The following is a 22,785-nucleotide window of genomic DNA, read 5'->3' as shown; positions in this document are numbered from 1 at the left end:
TCACTGAAACGGACGAGGATTTCGGTAGGGACAATGAATCGCTTCGTTCTAAGGGTGGTTGTATCAATCTTTTTATTCGACGAGCGACAGTCAAATATACAAGATCTTACAAAATAATTCTTTTCAAGAATACAAATGCCTTATTTCTAAATACATTTCCTTAAGGATTACATTTTATTTTGTCCATATAATAAATTCATTTGGCTTTACGTTACATACAATTGACGAGTCGATTAAGAAATCGAAGTTCTTAACCCCTTGCGAAGTTAATGTACTTCGTTCACAAAGGGTTAATCTTTTACATTATGTCGTATTACAATATAATAATTTATGCTTTCGATAAAACAGTAGACTAGGATTTTGCTCATCTAGAAACCGCTTTTCTCTCGATACTCTTATCTTTTCGTGGGAAGTTATTCCTCTAGCAGTACTCATTTTGTATAAAAACAATACTGATATCGATAATTAAGGCGATAAGCGAGGTATCCAAGAGTGAACCCTTCTGTGTCTACCTAAATTGCATTTCGGTGAGAGAAGCGCTATCAACGCCAGAACAGCACCCAATAAAGAGACTCCGCACAAAGCACCGGCCGTGACATCGTGAAGAGGCGTACCAGCTTTGGGGGCCTTGGCGGCGAGCAATAAAAGTCCCGCGCAGCTCAATGCCGATAGTCCTGCGAGGCCAAGTCCTGTCCAAGTTTTCCTGAGTATCCTGCAAGCTCCTGCGAGAGCGCAACAAGCGCCGCAACCTGCCGCGCTGTCGTAATAATATCTGAAATGGAATATCGAGCTGTTTAGCGTTGGAAAACAACGTTTGTTCGCGTTGCGGGAAACAAATACCTTCTTCCTTGCGTCCAAGACAGATAGAGAGCCAAACCGCAAGTCAGAATTCCGACGAGGATCAATAGAAGCGGTGCGTTTCTTCTGTCGTGCTTCTCCAAACCGCTGGCCAAGGTTGTGTTTGCTTCGCTGTTAGGTGGAGATAGTGGAGGAACCTGTGGAGATAAATAACCAGTTAGGTCACCTTTTCCTCTTGCGCATTCTACTTGATTACATCGCGTCGCTGTTGCAAAGCGTCAGAATCTAACGCTAGAAAAACTTGCTACTCACCACCGCTGTTCTGGCGATGAACGCGCTTTCTACGCTTTGATAGCCGTTTCTTTTTTGTCCTGCGGGTATCATTTGATATCGCGGCGAACCGGATACCATCGGCATAGATTCTGGTCCGTTCTCCATGTACGCGTAACGAGGCGGTGGGTCACCGTGACCCATCGACACAAGGTCGACTGGCGCTGTGCCAACGTAGCGTAATCTACCGCAATTACTAGCTGGACAAACGTCCTGTTGTCGGGACGGGTTTTCTAACAATGGTAGACATCTTCTAGCCGAGGATTCTTTATTGGGCGTAGAAGTTTGAATTCCCGAAGAGTAGCCACGATTCGGAGGAGTTCCATGAGGCGTGGATCGTGTCGGACTGAAGGTTCGACCTAAATTTTCAAAGACAATCTTCGTCAATGCGAACGAATTTTTATAACAGGGCAAACTTTTGGGTAACAAGCGTCTAAGTCATTTTGCGAATGACTCCGGCTTAGAATTTTTTTTGAAGACGCAGTTACGCTCGAAGGGTGTTCGTGTCAAAGAAAAATACGCACCGGTCGGAGAACCACCTGGAGTTAGCGCTCTTCTTTGTGGCGTACCGGTTTGATTGAATGACTGTTGTCTCCTTGGGGACAGGGTTCTCTCCTCGGACCTGGATCGTGGTTTTCTAGGAGTGGTCAATATCTCGTGCAGCTTTTGCGTGGCTAAATTATTCTTCGGCGAGACGGACAATTCCTGCGCGTTTCGTTCCGGAAGCGCTGGAGGGTCTTCTTCTTGCAAAGGCACTCGTGTATAACGCCCTAGTAATATTTCAAGCTTACATTTATTCCGAATAAACTTACATTTAAACTCTCCACAATTAAATAACTGGGTCTCTATGCTTCGAACGATAAGAATTTATACATAAATACATAACTCGCCGACCGTATCGTTAACCGATCCCTTCAACTTACCCTGGGGTGTGTTAATGTGCTTTCTCGTCGGCGATAAGTGATTCGCGTTGTTCCATGCGGTTTCCTCGTCCTGATAACTTTGATCACCCGGTACAATGGCGTATCTTCCAGCATTGTTTCGTCGACTTTGTATCCGTGATCCATCGTCTTGGTTGGTCACCGGTGTGGAACGTTGTTGCACCTGCTGGTGCGGAATAAACTCGTACCTCGAGGAACCCCTTCTTTCCATCCGACCAGTTTGCTCATCCTGAATGTAGTCGTACCTCGAAGCTCGATTGTACGTCGTTCGATGCTCCTCGATCGGTAGGCTTCCGTATCTTCGATGAGTCGGCTCATTACTTTCTTCCAAATAGCAATATCTCTCTCTAGTCTCGTAACGCTCGATTTTATTTTCTACCGGCCCTTGAAACGCCGGATTACTTTGTCCGCCGTTGTACTGCAATTGCAATGGCGGAGGCGGTGGCGGTAAATCGTCGCTACCGCTTTGAAATTGCGGAGGTGGCGGTAGATCGCCCGTTTGGTCTTCCGGTATGTACTCGGATTGTCGACAAAACGACGGATTCGTGTAACAGTGCACGGCTGTTGGTTCCGTTATTTGAGCCATGATTTTGATCGTTTAGCGTCTGTTTCGACGATGACGGAGTTGAACCTTGATCGACGTCCTCAAAGTTTTCAGTCGATGTACATTCCTCTTGGCACGAGGCGATCTTGATAGTCCGCGTGGAACACTGGACTTAAATGGATGACTCTTCATTAAGACGCGCACGACGTTCGTCACGCGCATTTAGAATTTCTGGTGGTCATCGTTTAAGCGGGAGTTCACGAACCGTTGGAAACCGATTCACTGTTCCTACTGTTTTTCCCGATTCACTTTCGATTCACGAGGATCAGAAGGGTGCTGCTCACGTCGGAACGAGGTATCCAAGTTTCTAGAGAAAAAGTTACCGTTCTTCTGGGTATCGAAATGATTTCCTGAGAGGGAACACTATGTTTTCTACACATTTTCTTTAGTTTCGTCTTTTTCGAAGAATCTTCGTTTCCTTCGAATTACATAATTCGAATTAAAGAAGGAATTCTTTAAGAAAATCAGTGTAAAAAATGTTTCCCAAATCTTAATTCTTTTATCCACAACGGTTTAACGATAATCTAAGTTATCGTTTGATCGTGGTCCGAAATTTTGAACGAAGAGAGTTCACAAGTTCCTCGGGGCAAAGTCCAGTGCTTGAACGCGTTCGATCCGTGTACTACGGTTGCCTCCGACAAACTGCCATATGAGTTTCCTTCAGAGCAGATGTACGAAGGGCGTTTCTCCGAGCGTTTCCAATGCACACGCGTGTGTATGTGCAACGTACTACCTGAGGGGTTGTCAGAGGTTTCACATAATACGGGCCTGGTGTCCCATCACGGAGCGGGGGCTCCCGTTACCTATAGTACGTTCTTTACAACGTTTTCTGCTACCACTACCCTCCGATATTGTGCCAAGGAATTTATACCACCTTTGCAGCCTACCCCTCGACGCGTCTCCTTCCTGACATTTAAATTTTAAATACCGTTTCGTATTAGTCTTAAACTAATTGTACGTTCAAAATTTAACGTTTCGTTATTTTACAGCAAATATCAAATGCAGCAAAGACTAATGGCGCAGAGCAAACGAATATGCTCTGCACTCTACAGTGAAAATAGTCTCGTATTTATTTGTCGATTGATGATTACTTTTTTTAAATAAAAACTACAGTTGCAAATGGTAATGATAATTTGTGGCAAATCTAAAGTAATAAGGGTCAGAGGAAAACTCATTAGGTTCAATCGTATTTCTATTATTTTTTACAGAGAGTATGTTTATTGTAGTTGTGCAACGCAAACGTATGGAAGATTTCATGTATTGTTCAGGAACTCTAGTTGAGGACACTGTAGAGAATTTTCTGGGCAGCTGTTGCGACCGTTGGGACGCGTGCCCCAACCGTAACAGCTGCTCCAACACATACGCGTTTCGATCACGAATATGCTCTTTATCTTTCACTCTTGGCAAACCGAATATGTAACTGCATAATTCTTCATTTTTCTATCGCTCTAATTGTTTTAACGACCTATGCTCTATAACTTTAGAAGCTTCTTTGTGAATAATTAGTTTTACAAATCATTATTCACTTTCTTTTTCATTTAAATAAATTATAAGAAAGCACATTCACTATGCTCTATCTAATAATCGCGAAAATGCTGGTATTTCTCTGTAAGATCGAAATCAATATCGATTAAAGTTATCTCGACTTTGTGTCGCCCCTATTAAATAAACAATGTTATTTTTTATGAGCTAATAATTATAATCGATTTCCAGGAAAGTGTGGCAAATTTTCTGCTCCAGTGATTGATCAACAACATAAGAATTTCGTGCTACAAGATCGAGAAAGTTTAATTTTCTCTTTTCTTACATCGGACACGAAATTTCACGTGCATTTCTCTATGAATTTTTAAATCGCATACGTGTAGAACTCGTTCCGAATATAAAGTTGTTATATAAATACGATAAACCTTTACCACCGACCTAAGAAACGATCAGTCTTTGATCGTCGAACGTTTGCAATTGCATTGCCGCATGTTTGTTCAGCCATGTACATCTTCAAAACGAGAAACGACCGTTCATTGGGGTAGCCCGAAAGATTAATTCGGAAAATAGGGGTTGGCACGTGCGTCGCCATTTACGGGGCACGTGCTGAAACGCGCTACGTTCTTTCTTCATTTTCTTCCGTTGATCGTTCGAGCCAGACAATGAGTCATCGAATCATTCCGCATTAGCCCTTTGATTTCTCTGTGTCGAAGAGCCAGTATCCGATTTCGAACTTGTCGAAAATGATATAGACAAAATTTGTATCGATCATCTAAACCTTCATCAAACGTAGCATTCTTTGGTATCGAAGACACGCATCTTGTCGAAGGTTAGAATATACATACAAACGATTCCGAGAGCTTGGAGAGTTTTTCTCCGTGAGAAAATCGATGGTAAAGTAACCTTCGTATTCTTCAAAGAAAAGGTCGACTGCCAAGCCCGCGTGTTTCTATCGCGAAGAATAAAGGTTAACGTGATCCTTCGCGTGGATTCTGCACGATTCTCAAGACCTCTATTTAATTTAATATCGAGAAAAATATCACGAATCTTATTCCGCGCGTAAAGAGCAACTTGTATTCTCTTTGAAAATTGCTGCGCGTACGATACGACTGTTCAGGCACATTTTGATACGGTCAAGCATCGTGGATTAAATACGTTCTCCGGTAGATATACATACGTAGCAGAGTAAATTTTCTCACTTTTTTCTCGTGTAGCGTGACATCGTTTCGCGGCCACGGAAAGTGGCGTGAAGAAGGCATAAAACAACGCGAAGGTTCGTCTATTCGTCGTCGTTCTCTGTTATCCCTTTCACTGCGAACCGACCGCGTGGGAGGCCTGTTCAGGATCTCGTAGTAATTTCAACCAGAACTAGCCTACCTTCGTTCGTGGTTCAGTCTTCACCGGAGTGTCTCTCGCGACTCGCGACCAGTTCTCATAAATCAGTCGCGAAATACGTCGGACACGAGCAGAAACTTTCTCACCGAATCTGTCTTCGATCGATCATTGCTGATTACGTGTTCAACACTCTCGTTTATCGATCTTTTCATTCGACGTCGTATTTGCAACCGGAAAAATGAGTGTTTCCGAAATAAACGTTTCTTGCTCGACCACAGTGATCTCTAGATATTCCAGTGGTACGCGTGTTGTGTCGGTTAATAATCTTGTCAAAGTTAATTAATCGACGGACTCAAGAATAATCAAGAAGAGGAAGGATTTTATTAATTGGAAGATTGATCAGCGACGATCAAGATAGATTTCATCGGTGGGAACTGGATCGCTGATTTCCCAAGAGATTGAAAATCCAGAGCGACTCGCGCAAGAAAATCGTCTGAGAAAAGTTCAGCCTCGCTGGTACAATCGTACCAGCGGGATAATTGAATCGCCTCGTAATCAATTGCGTAACACTCGCGAGCAAGAAGAAAGAAAAAAAGAATAATAGTTGTAGCAACCGCGAAGCGTCAGGTTGTTAAACCTATTTACCGTTCCGCGTTGACGCTCATTGGATCTCCTGCTGGATCGTGTGGCTGTTCGTTAGTTTTCGTTTCATTGTTAGAGACGAGTTGCACAAGCGTGTTCGTGCACAGAGTCACGAAGAAATCCACGTGATACGGTGGGACGACGATTTCAATCGCAGTCGAAACGGTTAGCATAATTGCGAACTCGACTGCTCGCTCGTGTTAGCCTGAAAATCATCGACAATCTTGTCCGTAATAACGTTGCTACGGTCCGTCCGACAACGATTACCGTTCGCGAGTCGAGAGAGGAATCGCGTTGCGACTGTTCTAGAAAAAAATTTCGTCTTCGAAAGTTCGTGGCACTCGGTGGATTTCGTTCATGGTCAAGTGCCTCTGATTCCGACGGCCAGCAGGAAGTGCAAAGCAATTTCCGGTGGAGGGAACCAGGTTAATATTCCAGTACGCGTGCACCGCTGGAAAAGTTGATGGTATCGACGATGCCTCGACGCGATAACAGTTCCTATCGGTTCGCATATTTTTTACCCTGGTGATAATTAAGCTGGCTCCGCGGCTTAGTTCTCGTGGCCAGTTACGTAAGACTCGCGGGAAGAACAATGATGGAGAACGTGTACGTGATAAAGGTGAAAACGAAGCCACCATTATCTTCTTTATACCCCTCGGAGCGTCGTTATTCCGCGTCGACAGTGGGTGGTCTGTCCTTCGTTCATTTCGGCCTGGGTGCGCTCTCCCTTCTGCTGGGCAGTCTGGCCTTATCGCTTCAAGGTCCGATCCTGTCGATCGCGTGTCTGGTACCGTTCGTGACCGGTCTACTTGCCTGGAGAAGATGGTACATCGATCGGAACATCGCTATTTTCTTTTACGGTAGCCTGTTCTCCCTGATAGCAGCGGTCCTCTGTTTCGTCGCGACGGTTCTCGACATCGCGGCTATGGCGGAAAACGGTGGGACGACGTGGTCGTTGGAGAAGATTCTGGATCAACCTCGGGACCGTTCGCACCTGGAAGAACGTTTCAGGACGGACACCTCGGTGAACGAGTCGATGACGTTCGACGATGACGCTTTCAACGCCACTGGGATTCATGATCGTTTATCGGGGATCGATCTTTACTCTCCTACGGCTGGAATCGTGATCGACAACATGTCCAATATATCTGGATACATTCTGAGAACACCTACAAACGATTCCTCGGAGGATCACGCGAAGACTCTTAGCGAATCGCTCGCTAACAACCTCGAAGACGAACCTCTGTCTACCAATCAAGAGAACACTACCATCGAAACTTTGCAAATGCTGAAGGATAGAATGATATCGTTTTGGAAAAAGGATCATCGCGATACGTCGCACGATAAGATTCTACTGACGGTAAACGTGTTGGTCGCGTCTCTTCTGGAAGTATTTTGGTCCGTCCTCAGCGCGAGGATAGCGTTGCGAGGGATGAGGAATCGATTGCCAGAAAGCGGTTACGCGAACGGCGTGGTTGGAAACAAATTAGACGAAACAGTGACGGGAAAAAGGAAACCACCTGCGCCTAGACCGGACATTTTGGATCACGACCGTAGATTGACCGAAAGTCTGCAACATTTCAACGCGTTGCACGGTCTGAGAAATTCAGGGCCGAGGCTACCTTTGCCAGAATCCAGCAGAGAGTTCAGGGAAAGGGTCGAAAGGTTTCTGGCGAATCAGGCTGCGCATCGAGTCGTCGAGGGATCTTGTTCTTGATGCAAGCGTCAAATCGGACGATATCGTAGTTTCGACGATTAACGTCGAGGATAGGAAAATGTCTGGTAGTTTCTTCGATCTCAGTAACTGATGCTTTAGCAGACGAGCCGCGTTTTAAAAATATATACGTACAAAAACATTTAATTTATATTATTTTTGTGCTCCGATGATCCTGTATTCAAGGAATAATATCACAGTTTCAGGAGTATCGAAATTATGAATCATGTTTATATAACATTTAATGAACATAATAAAAAATACGTGTAAGAATAGCCGTTAATTTTTCCTCGTTTACCGGTTCGTTAATTATTTCGAATCGGTAGAAATGTACTGTTAAATGCACTCTAAGTAATTTGTAAGTAAATTGCGTCTGGCTACGATTGCAACACAACTGCTGCTGCTGCTGCTGTTGCTGCTGCTGAGCCGACGATTCAGACGCCTGAGTGGATACAGTTAAAGAACGGTAGTCCGTTTTGCTAACGAACCTTCATTCGAAAAGATCGTATCGACCGCGACACGATCCTAGAAAACACTTAATTGCAATTTATTAACATCAGTTGGTACGTGCCCCGGTGGCTTTGGTTAATTAAATGATTGAGCTTACGGCATCGGATCGTTACGAACTCATTGTCAGTCGGAAGGGACTCTAAGCGCATAAAACTTGCTCAAAACGAGCACACATTTTCGTATGCCCATTCACAAACGTATTTGAAATGTATTAACGATCCGCTATTCTTACGGATAGACTGAAAATGATCTTTTCGTATGAATCAGAATAACAGCGTTGCGTGTTACGCCAATCGAGATAACGTAATTTCTGATCACGCTCATTCATTGTTTCGTACTATTCGTTGAACTTGAGTAGGCGATAGGGCCGATGAAAAACGATAATTTTTGTCGGCTGTCGGTAACGATCGATCTAGATCGCGCGAAATTAACGTTAACGTACAATGGTTACGCTTCTCGTGTGTGCACACGTTCTTGCGAAAGTTCAACGATCGTGCCGCTCGTTGCGAAACCCCATAATCTGATATTGGGCAACGCGCAGAGAGCGCGGGAGTTCTCGAAGAAAATTGCTGACAATAGTTGCGCCCGCTATAGATCCTGCATTCCTTTTTAAATGCTTACCTGGGTGTGTTTCAGTGACATATAGACCGCGATAATATCGTTCGTCGAGAATTAATTTGTGTCCTGCTCGTGGCAGTTTCTTTCTTCGGTTTTTTAATTGGTTCAGCGATTGATAGCCCCGAGGCTATCGCGGTACTGTTTCTTACGACCGAACTTTGTTATACTTAGAGATCCGTTATATTGTCACCAACACTAAATGACCAGAAATATCGAATTATGGGATGATAGGCGACAGTCGGTGTTTCTTTACAAAACAAAGCTTTATTCTTAATAATTGTCAGTTACATCGCTCGACAATGTATCAGACTCGCTACGTATCGCTGTTAAGGTACACTTTATCGAGTAAACAACGTTAAACTACTCTCCCAAGCTGGTCTTGCCTCTTTCACTCTCGAATCATGGTTATAAAATATGCATCTGTTCCACGTGTTCTATAATGAACGACTACGAACGGTTCTAGTCGACGGTAGTGTACAAAATCTGTCACGATAATTCGGTAAAAATCGTTTCTTTCTCTACATTGTTCTTGGTCCACCTGGATTGTATATTGATGTTGAAATTCACGGTTCTAGAACGCAAAGTAGCTCGACAAATTAACACAGACCATCGATACAATTCCTTCGAAGCGATAAGTATCGATAAACACGAATAATGATTATTTCTTTATAAATATTTCACGATTTTCTTACAAAAGAAAGGTTGTAAAACCGCATCGAAATTCGCGTTCGGGCGCTCGAAAAAGTTTCGTTCGATTTCTCGAAGGAAAATGATGGCATAAAAGGCAGTGAATAGAATTTAATGAACGGATCGTGCGCGAATCGAAATGCATCGTTCAATGATAAATAGTTTTGCAACGATTAGCGTCTAAGTGCGAAAATCGAGCTGACACCTAGCTAGATATTGGCAAGAGTAAAGCACACACGTTTGTACATGGACGTTTCTAACGAGTCGCCAAGGAAAAGATATCCACCGAAGAATAGAAATTTCTTTGCGAAAAGCCTCTGGGAAATTTATGCCTCTTTTTTTCAGCGATCGTTCTATCTCGTGGATACCGTTTCGCTGTCGTGTCACCTATGAAACTAATTTTCTTCTTCTCTATGTACGATTTTCTTTCCGACATACATTAAAGATTAACGTTACGAACAACATCGGGCGACATAGCTTTAATTAACAAAAATACATTGCTAAGTAGGATTCACTCGCGAAAACTCTCGCGCGGAGTTCGTTTCGCGTAATCCTTTATCAGACTTCTGTTAACGCGAAATATTCTCGTTCGCTTATGCTCTAACGATTAAAGATTTACGTCTTAAGCTACCGTACCACGAATCACAACGCTTACACTCTATTACAAACATGGTAATTTTAGACTTGCACTCTTATCACCATCTTTATATTCTACACGGATCTCCTATCTAATTCGCGGCAGTTCGATCGTTATGTAGTTGGAAGTACGTGCTCTAACGTGTACGACAAAAGGCTAAGCGGAGACGATCCTTCCATTGATACTTAAAAAATAAATTCTACCGGGTTATCTCAGCTGTCACCGGTTACCGTTCGAATGATTACCGATTGGTCAAATTTCAGAGCAGGACGAATCGACCTTAATATCACTCTGTTACATATGTCATTTATCGTCGGGCAATCACACGTTCACGGGTCGAACATTATCGTCCGATTGTTGTTGCTCTCCGCTTTGCCATCCGGAATCCAACGTCGTCGAGTCGCTTAAACAACATTGCGGCGTTTCCTCTTCCTGACTACTTCTGTAGTCTCTGTAATCTCTCTCTCGTCCTCTGTCACCCTCCTCCTCTCTGAAGTATCCCGAAGTCGCGGGACCTTCTTGAAGCTGCTCGTCGTCTTTCGACGCGTAGTAAGAGTATCTACCTTGTTGAATGACCTCATACTGAGCGTCCGGAGCTAGAAACGGCCCTCTCGCGCTCCTAGGCTCGTCGTTGTTCGCGTAACTGTCTGACGGTATGTCGCCGTTGTCCGATGGTAGAGGAAGAGGCATTCTGGACCTCTTCGAAAGTTGTCGTTTACCTAAACGAGCTGCTAGGTAATCTACACCCTCCGAATGTTCAGCGCCTGAATAAATTAAATTGAAACGATCGTTTGGAAAGCGTGTACGTATGCGCGGCCTGCTTACTTTTGGTATGCGTATATACCTTCTTTATCCACGGCCAGATCATAGAAACTGCTTTCTGGACCGCAGCACGAAGATACATCGCCGAAATACAGTTCGCTTTCCGACTGTTTGGGGCCAGGATTCGCTTCCTGTTGGAACGCACTGTTTTCTACGCCCTTTAGAGGCTTTCTGGTCCTTCTGCCTTTCATGGTACCTTCGTTCCCACCCTCTGGATCGGTGCTGTTCGATATTTCCTCGGCATTCTCGTAGTTGTCGGATGGACGTTTCGTGGATCTTGATCTGTGGTCTACGGCAACGGTGTTCAAGCCTTGAAAATGGGATATTTTATGTTCAATGAAAGACGAATCGTAATTGGCAGTGTCAACACCGATACAGATACTCACCCTCGTTGTTCTCAAAATTTTCGATTCGTTTAGCGATTCTTGGCCTCTGTTCGGTCACCTGCGGCCTTCTGGCCGGACTGTTGGGATCGCTGTAAGGCGGTGGAGGACCCCACAGAGGTACAGGCGCTTCTAGAACGCTGTAGGAAGCTGTGCTAGGGGTGTAAGGTCCGTTCTGTGCGTTTAAAACCGAATAAGGGCCGCTCGACTGAGAATTAAGCACGCTGTAAGGGCCATTGGTGTTTTCTACGTTGGCCTCCGTCTGCCTGGCTTGCGTGTGAAAGCCGTAGTTCGAGTCGGGACTCGGTGCTGGCCCCCTGGATCTGGACCAAGGTAGTCGCCACCTCCTGCAAGATCAAGAAGGAGCAAGTGAAGTATACAGACAGATTCTTTAGCAAAGACAATTTTTCAGATCGTGGAAGAGAAGTTAACCTTTCGCGAAATTGATCGAGGAACACGACTGCGACTGATTTTTACGACCGCTCGAAAGAATGCATCGTTCATCATAGAGAATTTCCCAGACGAAGAAATCTCTCTTTCTAAATGTCAAAAGAAGAATGCTGGCTTAATTAATGCCATACATTAACGGATTACGGGAATACAATGTGTTCCCCAAGGCAGGGATCATTGGCTTGTTTACAAGTTTATTGCACCCCGGTTCGATATTCGTGACATTCGTGAATGAAGTCTACTGAATATGTATCGTTACGCTCCACGGCGAATGTACACGTTGCATTTGAATCGCATCAATAATTTCTCGATAACGCCAGGTCACGGGAAGCAGCGTTCCGTTGCTGAAATTTTAATGACGCGGTAATAGTATCGCAGTAGCGTGCTCGCGTAATACAACATCTACAATATTTTGGGAACGACGTTGCTTTCCGTGACATATCCACGTCGATCCGGGATTTAACGCGATTAGGAAGGAACTGCTCGTAATAATAGAACAAGAATCGACGAATCTTAATAAATAATTCGTACGTCGTTCGGTCGGTTGCACACGAGGAAAATTTCTATCGTATCGAGGTCGGAAGTTCTAAATAAATGGAATCGTGAAAATAGAAATGGTACCAGAATGGAAACGTCGAAAAGAACGAGTGTCCTACTTTTCGTTTTACGCGAATTTCTGTACTATGAGAATTCGATATTACTTCGTCGATTTGATCGGTATACAGCGGTGATTTTAAATAACACTCGCGTACCTGGACGGTGCCAAATCAGGATTTGGCGTGTACAGATTACCGGGTGTCTGGGCCCACCATGGACCTGCACCTCCACAGTCGTTGCAGCACCCGCAGGAACCAGTCGACGGTCCCACGGTACCTCCTTGACCGTACAGGGATCTGCATCTGAGTTCCAACTGCTCCCAGTACATCTTCTTCTTCTCGTGACTCAATAGTTGGTACACCAGCATGCACGAGAATATGCAGGCCAAGATTCCAGCGACCGAAACACCGAACAGTGCCCTCAAGCAGGCATGCAGGGCACCGTGGACCGCTTCGCAATGAGGAGTGCCCTCGAAGAGGACCCCGGGATCTCCTTCCGGTGCCCCGTAACACGTGCACGACCTAGACAAATCGTTATTAACGATTTTGTGCCTGCGACATAACTTCCTCTCGAACGAGGACGTAACCCGTCGAGGAATTTTACTTCAACTCGAAACGCGTACCTTGCCTTCACCGTGTAAACGCATTTCCGGAGACCTTGGAGTCGAGACATGTGTATCACTGTGGTGGTCACGGTGACAAGTACGCATACCAAAGCGCACACCACACCGACAGAACCGCACACCTTCATCTACAGAAAATTACAAACTTATCTTAATAATCTTGGAAATTGTCGGTGATGTAATTTTAGAAATAATCGTAGCACGCTTACCAACAATCCATATCTGTGTTTCCGCCTAGCGAGTAGCATCGTGAACAAGCCCATTAGGATTAACTATGAAACAAATTAAAGGCATAAGATTATTTCGCGGATTAAGCGTAAGATCGTGATGAAATTCAGTGACGCGCTGCGTGCGGGATGAAGCGAGGTCGATCGATAGATTCCGATCTCTGTCTCTTACCATTATGCCAGGAATGTAAGATGGTACAGTCTCAAAGAGAGCTAGACTGGCCGTGTGGGCTGAAAGGACCGCGTGTACCGCCAAAAAGAGACTGCCAACCGCGGCGCTCAACCCGCCACAAAGGCAACAAAGGACAACGTACTTCTTGCAGCAACCACCTTCTCCGGTGTGGCCTGTAAAATTTAAATCGGTCATTGATAGTAAACGCACGTTGCGTGAACGTTTGAGAAATTATAAAAGGAGGTATCGGATAGGGCATTAACGCGTGGCAAAGAAAGATATTTGATCAGCTTTCGAGAAATAAAGAACGGTAACGTTCCAGCTTTTGATATCCCGTTTACAAAATCTTTTCGTCGTTGTATCGTTTCGAAGAATCTCTAACAATCACGAAATAGCTGGGAGGATATTTTTCGGTGGCTAAACGGAATCTTTTGTAAACGACTATCGACCCTTTTCAGAAAAAAAGGTCCTGCACGACTTAGATTTCTCCTTTCACGTTGCGTGAGAACCCAACAACCGTAGGTCCTGATCTAAGCAGAACGAGGAACGCGCTTTCGGTGAAATTCTTCGAATCTTGCTAGGCCGATGATTACCTCGTTGATCATCGAAATCTGCTTCGTTAACCGGCTCTCCTATCAATTGGATACGATCGTAAAGAAATACTCGTTGCTCGAGGATGCTCGTGTAAGCGGAGCCTTTTTCTTTCTTTCAATCGTATCGTGTACCAAATTGCATTTGAACGCGAAGATTTCGCGTTGAAACGCGCCGTTGAAATTGCCTCTACGCTACGTAAGCATCGTAGAAAGCGTTATTTTTCTTTGGCGGGACGTAACAGAAGTATTCCATTTTCAATCATTCTGGCTCTTCAACTTTTATTGTCAAAGCTGGCAATCGAGCCGGCTACGCTCTATTGAAAATTCCTTCAATGAATGTTAAAGGGTGCAAACGTCGATGCTGTGTCTCGTCAAAGACAATAGCAGATTCTCTCTTTCTCTCCGGAGAGAAAACGAGATTCGACAGAGCTGAACTTTTTAATCAGATTTCCCGTTAATAAAGGAGGGTACTGTGCCTTTCTATAGCGCAGCCAGAGAGCGAGTGGAGAGATCATCTTCTGTAATTAAAAATCTAATTATTTTTCTGCCGACCAGGAAAATCCACGAAGATTATGTAACCGACGCGAAATTGAAACAGGAACTGTGCACGATTGCAGCAGTTATTAGGTTATTGCTGGGATCAATCCATCGATCTATTCACGAGACATAATAGAAAAATCGACAACGTGACTTTCTCTGTTTTCTCACGATTTCGGTCATTGTTAACGCTCGAACCGGATAGACACCCATCGAGTTCGAAAATCCAGAGTTTCTAAAAACCGATTCAGTTTCATTGAACCAAAAATCGATTTCTTTGGTTCGCTACGTAACCTTGCATCGCCCTTTGTCCGTCCTATTGAAAGAGTAGACTTTCATCGAAGTAGCCGTGTTTGCTACCTGCTATCTTTTCATGAATGCAATCGGCTGAAATTTCTGACCAAGCTACACCTGTGTTACCCGAACCTGTATAGCTACGATTTGAGGAAGAGAGCGAAACGAAACTGGTATTTAAACGCGAAGGAATGAAATATTTTCAAGGTGAAAGATGAAACGAAAGCCAAGTTTTCCAATGTGCGTTTAAAAAATATCCTCGAGCAATGTTAGATCCTTTACGGTCTGTTTAATCTGCACGATCTTTACTGTCCCAATTCCAATCGAATACCTAACCTTATTACCGGTTCGAAAACTGCTCGATTTCCAACGTGTCGAAGTTGAATTTCAAAGATTTTATCGCGCCACCTTCGGTTACACCGTTGAACGCGTTTTTTATTAAGAAGCTCGTCGATATCTATTTATACGGCAACCTTTCATCGTCCACGTGACCTTCCACGACAATGTAACATATTTTTTTATTATGTAAAAATAGAACGGCGGAAGATGAGTTTGTGACACGCACGTTTCTACGGCCCTTTGGTTGCGTGGTTGATCTCGTAAAAACGATGCTTTTAAATATAAACCGTTCGTTTGGATTTCGTTGGAAAATTTAAGCGTCTAATTTTGACCGGAACATCGTTCTAAATGTTTCGGGAGTTTAGGTCACGTTCGAGGGATTAAAATTTACCCGTCTAGTTCGAAACGAGATGATAAAATGCATGTTTAACGACGGCGAGAATTAATTATCGCATCAGAGGCGACTTAATGGAATAGCTAATAGCAGATTACGCGGTTACGCGGATCAACGTCGGAGACAGAATGGGGTTGCAGGACCGATTGATAAATTAACAGAAGGGGTTAATCGGCATACCGCAGGGGTGAGGGTAATGCGATCTCGGGAAGTGCGCGTGGTTTGACGGATGCGGCAAGTGGGAATGCGAGTGTGCCGCCATTGTGAACGGATAACCCTGGTTATCCATCTCCATTTCCGTTCCAAGTCGACATCGCACTATCTGGAGCACCGGGTACCCATCCATCTTCCGTCTTCCTTGAATTATCGAGTCGAACTTATCCGTCTCCACCCTTTCAAGATTTCGATCGTTCTTTCGAGTCGTCTCGACCGGCACGTGCCAGTCACGACCAATGTTTTCCTCCGCGCAAACGTCCAATTTTTACCACCGTCCCGTTGCACGTTCCGAACGCGTACACCTTGAACAATTTGAATTGCAAATCGCGCGAGCTTGCGTCAACCAGAAACTAGAGAAATCGAAGATGACAATCACGGCACGCACTAGTGTCTTCCGTTCGACGGCACATGGACTACGTTTGCGCATCGCGTGTCTTAGTTCAAAGGGTCTACTGATACTCAAGGTCAACCCTTTGACGTCCACTTTCCCATTGATCGGTTCACGATCGAGCTTGATAATCACCGGTCCTGGGTCAGTCTGGCGCGACAAGGTCCTCTCTGGGATGTGACGACAGCTCCGCTTGTTCGTCGAATTTCACAATTTCAGGTGCAGCGTGTTTCTTCTGTCGCATTCGAAGTCGAACGCGAGTGCACGCCAACTGGAGAGGCACTCCACGAGATCTCTGTGTTAGCCCGCACGCCGAGGTGTCCCACAGGTGGTGGTGGTGGTGGCGATTCGTAGGCCAGGGGTTGGCCTTTGAAATTCCTTTTGAAAAGACGCCCAAAAAGGCATTCTTTTCGCCGCTATTCTCGCTGGAACGTTCGGATTAACGTCGCAGAGCGTAAAAGTAACGTGGCTGGTTGTTCGATTCGCAGCAGCATTCTTCGACACGATGCTTCTGCTTTAGGTCGCTGCGAACATCGACTGGTCGATATACCCTGACGATTCGAGCGACTCGACGCGGTCGAGGGTTGAAATTGCATCAGGGGTTGCTCCTTCAAGCGAGCAGAATCGGTCAACAGCGCTCGTTGACGTCGATAACGTGTCCCAGCTACTGATAAAAAGGACTACGATGACGACGGTAGACATGTCCTCGAATATTAATCGGTTGATACTGTAGACGTTAAGATAGTTCTCGACCGAGGCCCTCAAGGGATGGAGCTACGGGCTACCTTCCTGTGAATCTAACTTCAGGAAACAGTGTCCGACTGGGTGACAAGCTCGTTTTGAGCGGAAATCGATCGGGGGTGAGACGACTACCTCGAATGGAAACGATACTGCTTATCCACAATTCAAATTGACAAGCTTGCGTGCAGGAAATATCGATTCCCTATCGCGATAGATATTCCGCTCGCGCGATATGATAATAACGTTCTCGCAACGAAATTATCGACACCTTTTAGTTTGTTACGGATCAATATTTATCATTTGACAAATTTGTACAAATTGACATGTTCGCAGTGAAGAATATCAATGCGAATGGCAAACATAGAGGTAATATATAAATACTTACACTGATTGACGGACGTTGTTTCGTATCGCCTGGTCGGTCGAGGGGGTGGCCGGGGCGGAAGAGCAGGGGGTTGATGCGTTCTTGATGTCACTTCAACGCCACCGTCGCTCTCACCCTCTTGCCCTCTCTTGTTTCCTCCAGCTTGCACCACGTGACACTGACATTTACTCTTCGAAGGAGCCGATACCTAAATGTCGAAAGCATCATTTCGTAAGAAGCTTTTGGACACGTCGAGAAAAGAAAGACTTTGATAAATCGTGTATTACGAAGAATGACTGTGATATGTCGATTTTTAAATAAACGAAGCGTGATAAAAGATCGCTTAGAATTACGAATTTTGATCGTTTCGCGGTCCTAACGAGTACCTGTATGGAGTCGACTCCGATAAGGGAGGAATTCTTGGTATCGGCGTTCTGCGGGTGCTGATGCCCGTGACTGTGAATATGACCATGGTGATGATTATGATGCTCCAAACTCGAAGGAGCTCTATCTCTTTGCCGAGCGTCAGGGTGGTTCGAGTGCAGCGGATGCACTTGTTGCAAGTGATGATGATGATCGTGGACGTGATCCAAACGGCTATGGGTTCTCGTGTTGGCGTTCGACGATGAAGACTCGCAGGATATACCCGAACTGACGTGATGATGATTCACGGTAGAGTGTCCGGTCAAGCTACCCGATGAGCTGCCGTGATGATGGCTGGCAAGCGGCGTTGTCGAGAGACTGCTGTTGGCGTTGACCACGTGACGATGAACCGCCGGTGAACCTCCGTGATTTAACATGCTCGAATTCGAGGAAGCTCCGCTCATCGCGCTGGAGGTGCCATGATGATCGCTGGAGAAGCCAGAATTAGCCGGGTAGTGACTGCTCAGGCTGGTACCACCGGGTAGACGATGATGACTCGTCGGCGAGCTTCTATGACCCATCGTGGCAGGTGCAGGCATTGGATTCGGATGATGATGGGCGTTCGGATTTGCGGCCGCAGTTTGAGTTCCATGATTCGAGCTAGAGCCGCTCAGAGGGCCGGAACCTCCGTGAACGTGGCTGGCGAGGCTGGCCGGCAAATTTCCGTGATGATGTCCCGTCATTCCTTGCGGACCATGAGGGTGGTGCACGTTCGTGGGTCCATGGTGATGCGTCACGTTGGTGGTCTTGGCATTTCCGTGGTGATGATGAGTGTGTTGTCGTTGATGTTGCTGAAAGCCCATCAGTCCATCGCCAACGTCTAAATTCGTGCCAGCTCGAAAATTGTCGGCGTGCTTGTGTACGTGCGCGTGGGCATCGCCGTGAAAATGCCCATGGACGTTTCGTTCCGGCGACGTCGGCTCGTGATGATGCTGATAGGGATTCAGGACTTGCTGAATGTTCTTCAACTTATCTTTGCCCGAAGCGGCTTGCTTTGGCGATAACCCGCCGTGATCCTCTAGCTGCTTGTCCAGATCTTTGGCGGACGTCTCGAGCAAGGCCGAGCTAGTCTCCAACAGAGGACTAGGGCTGGAAGTTAGGCTGTGTTGGCTATCCTGCAAGTTGCCGGATTCCTGAACTCTTCTCGCAGCCTCGAACGCCAAGTTTCGAGAAAGATCCAAGTTTCTCGGGCTACAGGAAAGATTGTGACCGTGTCTGGACAGAATGGCGGTTTGTCCGTCCAAAGATCTCGCGCCGGGCGACAAGCTGGCTTGATGTTCCAGGATATCCACGTTCCTGGTGTTTTCTAAATTGATCTGTTGGCTTTCTTGATGAGACAACGGACTTTCCAGTCTTTTTATCGGCTCGAACGCGCTCTGAAGCGCCTCCAGACCTCTGGGGAGTTCTTGGCTGTTGGAAATTCTTGTACTTCCCACGCCCCTCTCCGCTCTGTCCCTCTGTGTTCTCATGGAATCCATGCTGCTCATCGCGGAGCATTGACAAGGGTGTTGCGGACTTTCCGGAACGTCCAAGTCGCTGCTCAGTTGCGACTGGGACATTTTAGTACCTGAAAACACGATCACGGTCCGGTGAACGGAACAAAACCGACGAACGATTAATTATCTCTAAACGTTAGAGCCGATAAACGATCGCGTAGGGACATCTCGTCGATCGGTCTATCCAAGGATCTGACTCCGTGAGATTCGCACGAGTCGCGAAAGCCTCGTTGAATCCGATAAATCGTCTAGGATCGCACGAAACAGCGGGAGTCCGCGTAAACGTTTCACGCTCGCGCAAGAAAAATAATAGCTACGATTTTGTTCTTACGTTCGGGATCGTGCACCGATGGGACCTTGTCGTCGATGATCCATGGGAAGTTGACGGCCGGTCAAAGGACTAACGAATCTCCCAATTACGACGCAACGTGGCCTCCGAGTAATGGGACGATACTAACTGCGGATATCGCGTCCGTTCCGGACACGGAAACGCGGAAAAACTTTCGCAGCCTATTAGCGCCTTCCGTCGTTAAAACTTGGTCGAATGGCTTTCGACGAACTTGTATATAAATATCCCCGACGAATATTAGACGAATCTTCTCGAGTTGCGACGAGTGGGCTATTCACCGGCCGGTATTGTACTTATTCGAAAGAATTCCACCCTCTAAGTTCATTCGTTCTACCTTGTTAAGAAATTGTTGCGAATCCCGATAATAAGCACCGCGGTAAACTATTGTTGCAATCTTTTTACCGGTAGCCACAACATTTGCGGAGAGTTTGGTCTTACCGATCGATCTGACCGCGCGATACCTGATACCATTACACCTCGCATTCTCTGAAACTAGAAATTTCATTAGCCAGATTATCGATCGTTTCTAATTCCGACGTAAAGCGTTGTATCATCGCCGCTCTCGTTAGCCATTAGCGGTTGACGCGAAGTAGGATTATTTAACGAGCGGCTTTAAAGAAAATCTGCTTAGTCTAATGGACCCTTTAGCGTTTCAGGCGGCAAAGCGATCGCAAAATCGGTTGCTTCCAGCTTCGAGTTAAGTATACGCTCGGGTGTAACGCGACGACGACGATACGAGATAAAAAAAATGACGCGTTACGCATCGTTGAACGACGAGGGTAGGGGTACTCGCAACGAACGGATACCCATTTCGAGACATTACGTCGTAACATCGCATCCAAGTGTGTACTAGGCTTTAAGCACATTTGGTATCCGAGCATCTAGTTGCAACGACCAGTTCGAAGTAGTCCTGGTGAGTGCAGGACGGTGAGTCTCGGCCACTCGCATTCCTCGTATCTCGTTATACGAGCGCAAACGCTTCGAAGGCCACGGTCAAGTTCGATGCCGATGGCATTGCTCGGACTCGGTTCAGTTTTTCTCTCGTTCGATGATCTCTCGATCGGTGGAAGAATGGGAATACTTGGCGGCACGTGGATTTAATTTCGTTCACGCAGAAAATCGACGACATACGCGCACCGCCTACCCCGTATCCGTCCTCGGGCTCCCACTTCTCTTCCAGACGGTTGTTGGCGACTGTGTTAGGATATTCGTGAAATATTTTTTGCGTTGTCTGTACGGACGATCGTAAAATCGATGTAACCAGCAAGGTTACAGACCACGAGATATCGCACACGCTCGAGAATATCCGTCCTCCGTTCGGGCATCGAGAGAAACGAAAGGGAAAACGATTTCGATTTTGAGAAAGATTAACGATCGTACGACACCAGCTTTTATCGGTACGTTTGCCGCTGTTAATTTCTACCATTCAGATAAGTTGGTCGTTTTGCTACGCATACCGGTTTCCATCGTCACCGGCAAACGCAACGGTCGTGTCAACGGTTTCCAGAAATTCTGCGATACACCCAGGTTTCGGTGTACCCCGGCTGGAACTTGACGCATCTGGCGAAAAATTAACAAGTTCCTGCTCGTTAACGATCGCGGCGTAACGAGGCAGCATCGTGAGAAAAATCTCTCGACCTTTCGTACGCTTATTTTTTTCTCTTCGCACGCGATAGAACGTCGCGATCCGCGTATCCATCGCGTGTTCGCGTTAAGGGAACAAGATAGTATGCTGCTCACCTGCGCGATCGAATATTCAAGTGCTCCCGTCTGCCGGATCCTCTCAATCACTGTCTCCCGTTGACGCTTCTTCCGCATGCCCGACGATCGGTGCACGGACCTGAACACGAGGGCGAGAGTCTATTTTCGACGCCGTGTCTCTGTTCCTTGGTCTTCCCACTGGAATACCGGGTTACGTCGTTAGGCGTGCGCATTTTCGAATCACGAGCACGCGACCTGGCGCCAAAAAAGACCCACCACCACTAACACCACCAGCTCACGCACGCATACGCGCACTCGCGTCGTTGCACCGTAGCCGAGGAACACGAAACATCCGTCCACGAACGAAACGTCGTTTTCGAGGCTTCACGCTCGACCACCGATTCTCCGGTTAATCCGATCGCCTCGCGTCGTTTAGCGTCGCGTATCGCATCGTTCGGGGCACGGCACTGCCACTGGCACAGGACGATCCCACGGGGACGGGTGAAAACGAGCGACGACGAGCTGGGAAGAAAGGAAGCAACGAGGATAGGAGCGGAGCGCAATATCGTGAGAGACTGCTGGTGCCTTCCACCTTCACTGCCAGCCGTTCTGCCTTGGAATGTGCCTTTGCCCCCTCGAACCCCTCTCCACTGCTCTACCGGGCCTGGAGCCCGACCGAGGGACCCTCGGGGCCCCGACTCTTGTGTCCCAGCCCCCGCTATGTCCCGCCATTCGAGGCCCGACCGTCGATTTCGTTCTGGAACCGACACTGTCAGGCCCACCCACTCTCGTGGATCTCCATTCCACTCGCTGGGTAGGGTAGATCCTTCGGTATCGTCGAACGCGCTCGGATCAGGGCCGTATCTTCCTGCGACATTCGCGATCCCTTTGTCCACCTTCGTGTGGCAGTTGCGTCTACTGCAATTGTCCTTCGACCTTGTACGTTCGAGTAATACCGTGACCGAGAAACGAACGAAAGGCTTTTGCGGAACGGGCTGTCCGTCTAATCCGCTGGGACAAAGAAAAACACTTCGAACCGTGCAGCGGATTAGGCGGTGTGCACAGCGGGTACGAACCTATGGTTAAGTCGGTTCGCGAACGTTTAGAGCTCGGGGGTGTAATTTTCTCGGGAGGAAGAACGAAGTAAACCGTTAACGCGGTCGTTCCGTGTAATTGGAGACAATTGGCACGGTCCTGATTGTTCGTTAAATCTGATTGCGCGAATATCTATCCTAGCTAACCGCACCGAAGAATACTTTCTTATCGAGCGAGACTATTCGTCGCGAACGATTCCTAACCGATCGATCGTTGGTTCTTTCGCGCTCGTTACGATTCCGCGACGTTTCATCGCGCGGTGTTTTGCGCGAACAATCAAGGGA

The 22,785-nt window shown here is 46.4% G+C and overlaps 3 protein-coding genes across 5 annotated transcripts; 1 reads left to right on the top strand and 2 right to left on the bottom strand.

Annotated features, from left to right (window-relative positions):
• Nucleotides 1-55: 55 nt before the first annotated feature.
• LOC100876765 (uncharacterized) lies at nt 56-3,426 on the bottom strand. Its single transcript, XM_003704281.3, has 5 exons — nt 2,052-3,426; nt 1,653-1,898; nt 1,111-1,487; nt 841-995; nt 56-772 (listed from the first exon to the last, which is right to left on the bottom strand). The coding sequence occupies exons 1-5, from the start codon at nt 2,653-2,655 to the stop codon at nt 466-468; spliced, it is 1,689 nt and encodes a 562-aa protein (XP_003704329.1). The 5' UTR covers nt 2,656-3,426; the 3' UTR covers nt 56-465.
• Nucleotides 3,427-5,511: 2,085 nt separating this feature from the next.
• Nucleotides 5,512-8,121, top strand: LOC143264681 (uncharacterized). Its single transcript, XM_076532967.1, has one exon. The coding sequence runs from the start codon at nt 6,725-6,727 to the stop codon at nt 7,847-7,849; it is 1,125 nt and encodes a 374-aa protein (XP_076389082.1). The 5' UTR covers nt 5,512-6,724; the 3' UTR covers nt 7,850-8,121.
• Nucleotides 8,122-9,218: 1,097 nt separating this feature from the next.
• LOC100880460 (uncharacterized) lies at nt 9,219-22,172 on the bottom strand. Of its 3 annotated transcripts, XM_076532952.1 has the most exons (11): nt 21,446-22,170; nt 19,688-20,197; nt 17,824-19,427; nt 17,459-17,645; nt 13,572-13,744; nt 13,382-13,444; nt 13,173-13,300; nt 12,706-13,071; nt 11,507-11,850; nt 11,143-11,430; nt 9,219-11,062 (listed from the first exon to the last, which is right to left on the bottom strand). In XM_076532952.1, exons 3-11 carry the CDS (start codon nt 19,417-19,419, stop codon nt 10,620-10,622), a joined length of 3,588 nt encoding a protein of 1,195 aa, XP_076389067.1. In that variant the 5' UTR covers nt 19,420-19,427; nt 19,688-20,197; nt 21,446-22,170; the 3' UTR covers nt 9,219-10,619. The 3 variants fall into 3 exon arrangements, with proteins under 3 accessions (XP_076389067.1, XP_076389068.1, XP_012142819.2); XM_076532953.1 differs by lacking the exon at nt 19,688-20,197 and having other exon boundaries at nt 11,143-11,409; nt 21,446-22,172; XM_012287429.2 differs by lacking the exon at nt 19,688-20,197.
• Between the last annotated feature and the right edge of the window lie 613 nt (nt 22,173-22,785).

Source organism: Megachile rotundata, chromosome 6 (genome assembly GCF_050947335.1).
Source record: "Megachile rotundata isolate GNS110a chromosome 6, iyMegRotu1, whole genome shotgun sequence".
NCBI classification, from domain to species: Eukaryota; Metazoa; Arthropoda; class Insecta; order Hymenoptera; family Megachilidae; genus Megachile; species Megachile rotundata.
This window is presented reverse-complemented; position numbering and strand designations above follow the sequence as displayed.

Excerpts from the sequence above, each read along its gene's own strand:
- LOC100876765 (XM_003704281.3), bottom strand. The coding sequence starts at position 2,655 with ATGGCTCAAATAACGGAACCAACAGCCGTGCACTGTTACACGAATCCG. Across the intron at positions 1,488-1,652 it reads TCCAGGTGGTTCTCCGACCG|GTCGAACCTTCAGTCCGACA; the intron begins GTGCGTATTTTT and ends TTGAAAATTTAG. Across the intron at positions 773-840 it reads TCTTGGACGCAAGGAAGAAG|ATATTATTACGACAGCGCGG; the intron begins GTATTTGTTTCC and ends ATTCCATTTCAG.
- LOC143264681 (XM_076532967.1), top strand. The coding sequence starts at position 6,725 with ATGATGGAGAACGTGTACGTGATAAAGGTGAAAACGAAGCCACCATTA.
- LOC100880460 (XM_076532952.1), bottom strand. The coding sequence starts at position 19,419 with ATGTCCCAGTCGCAACTGAGCAGCGACTTGGACGTTCCGGAAAGTCCG. Across the intron at positions 17,646-17,823 it reads TCGGAGTCGACTCCATACAG|GTATCGGCTCCTTCGAAGAG; the intron begins GTACTCGTTAGG and ends TTCGACATTTAG. Across the intron at positions 11,431-11,506 it reads AAATTTTGAGAACAACGAGG|GCTTGAACACCGTTGCCGTA; the intron begins GTGAGTATCTGT and ends CCCATTTTCAAG.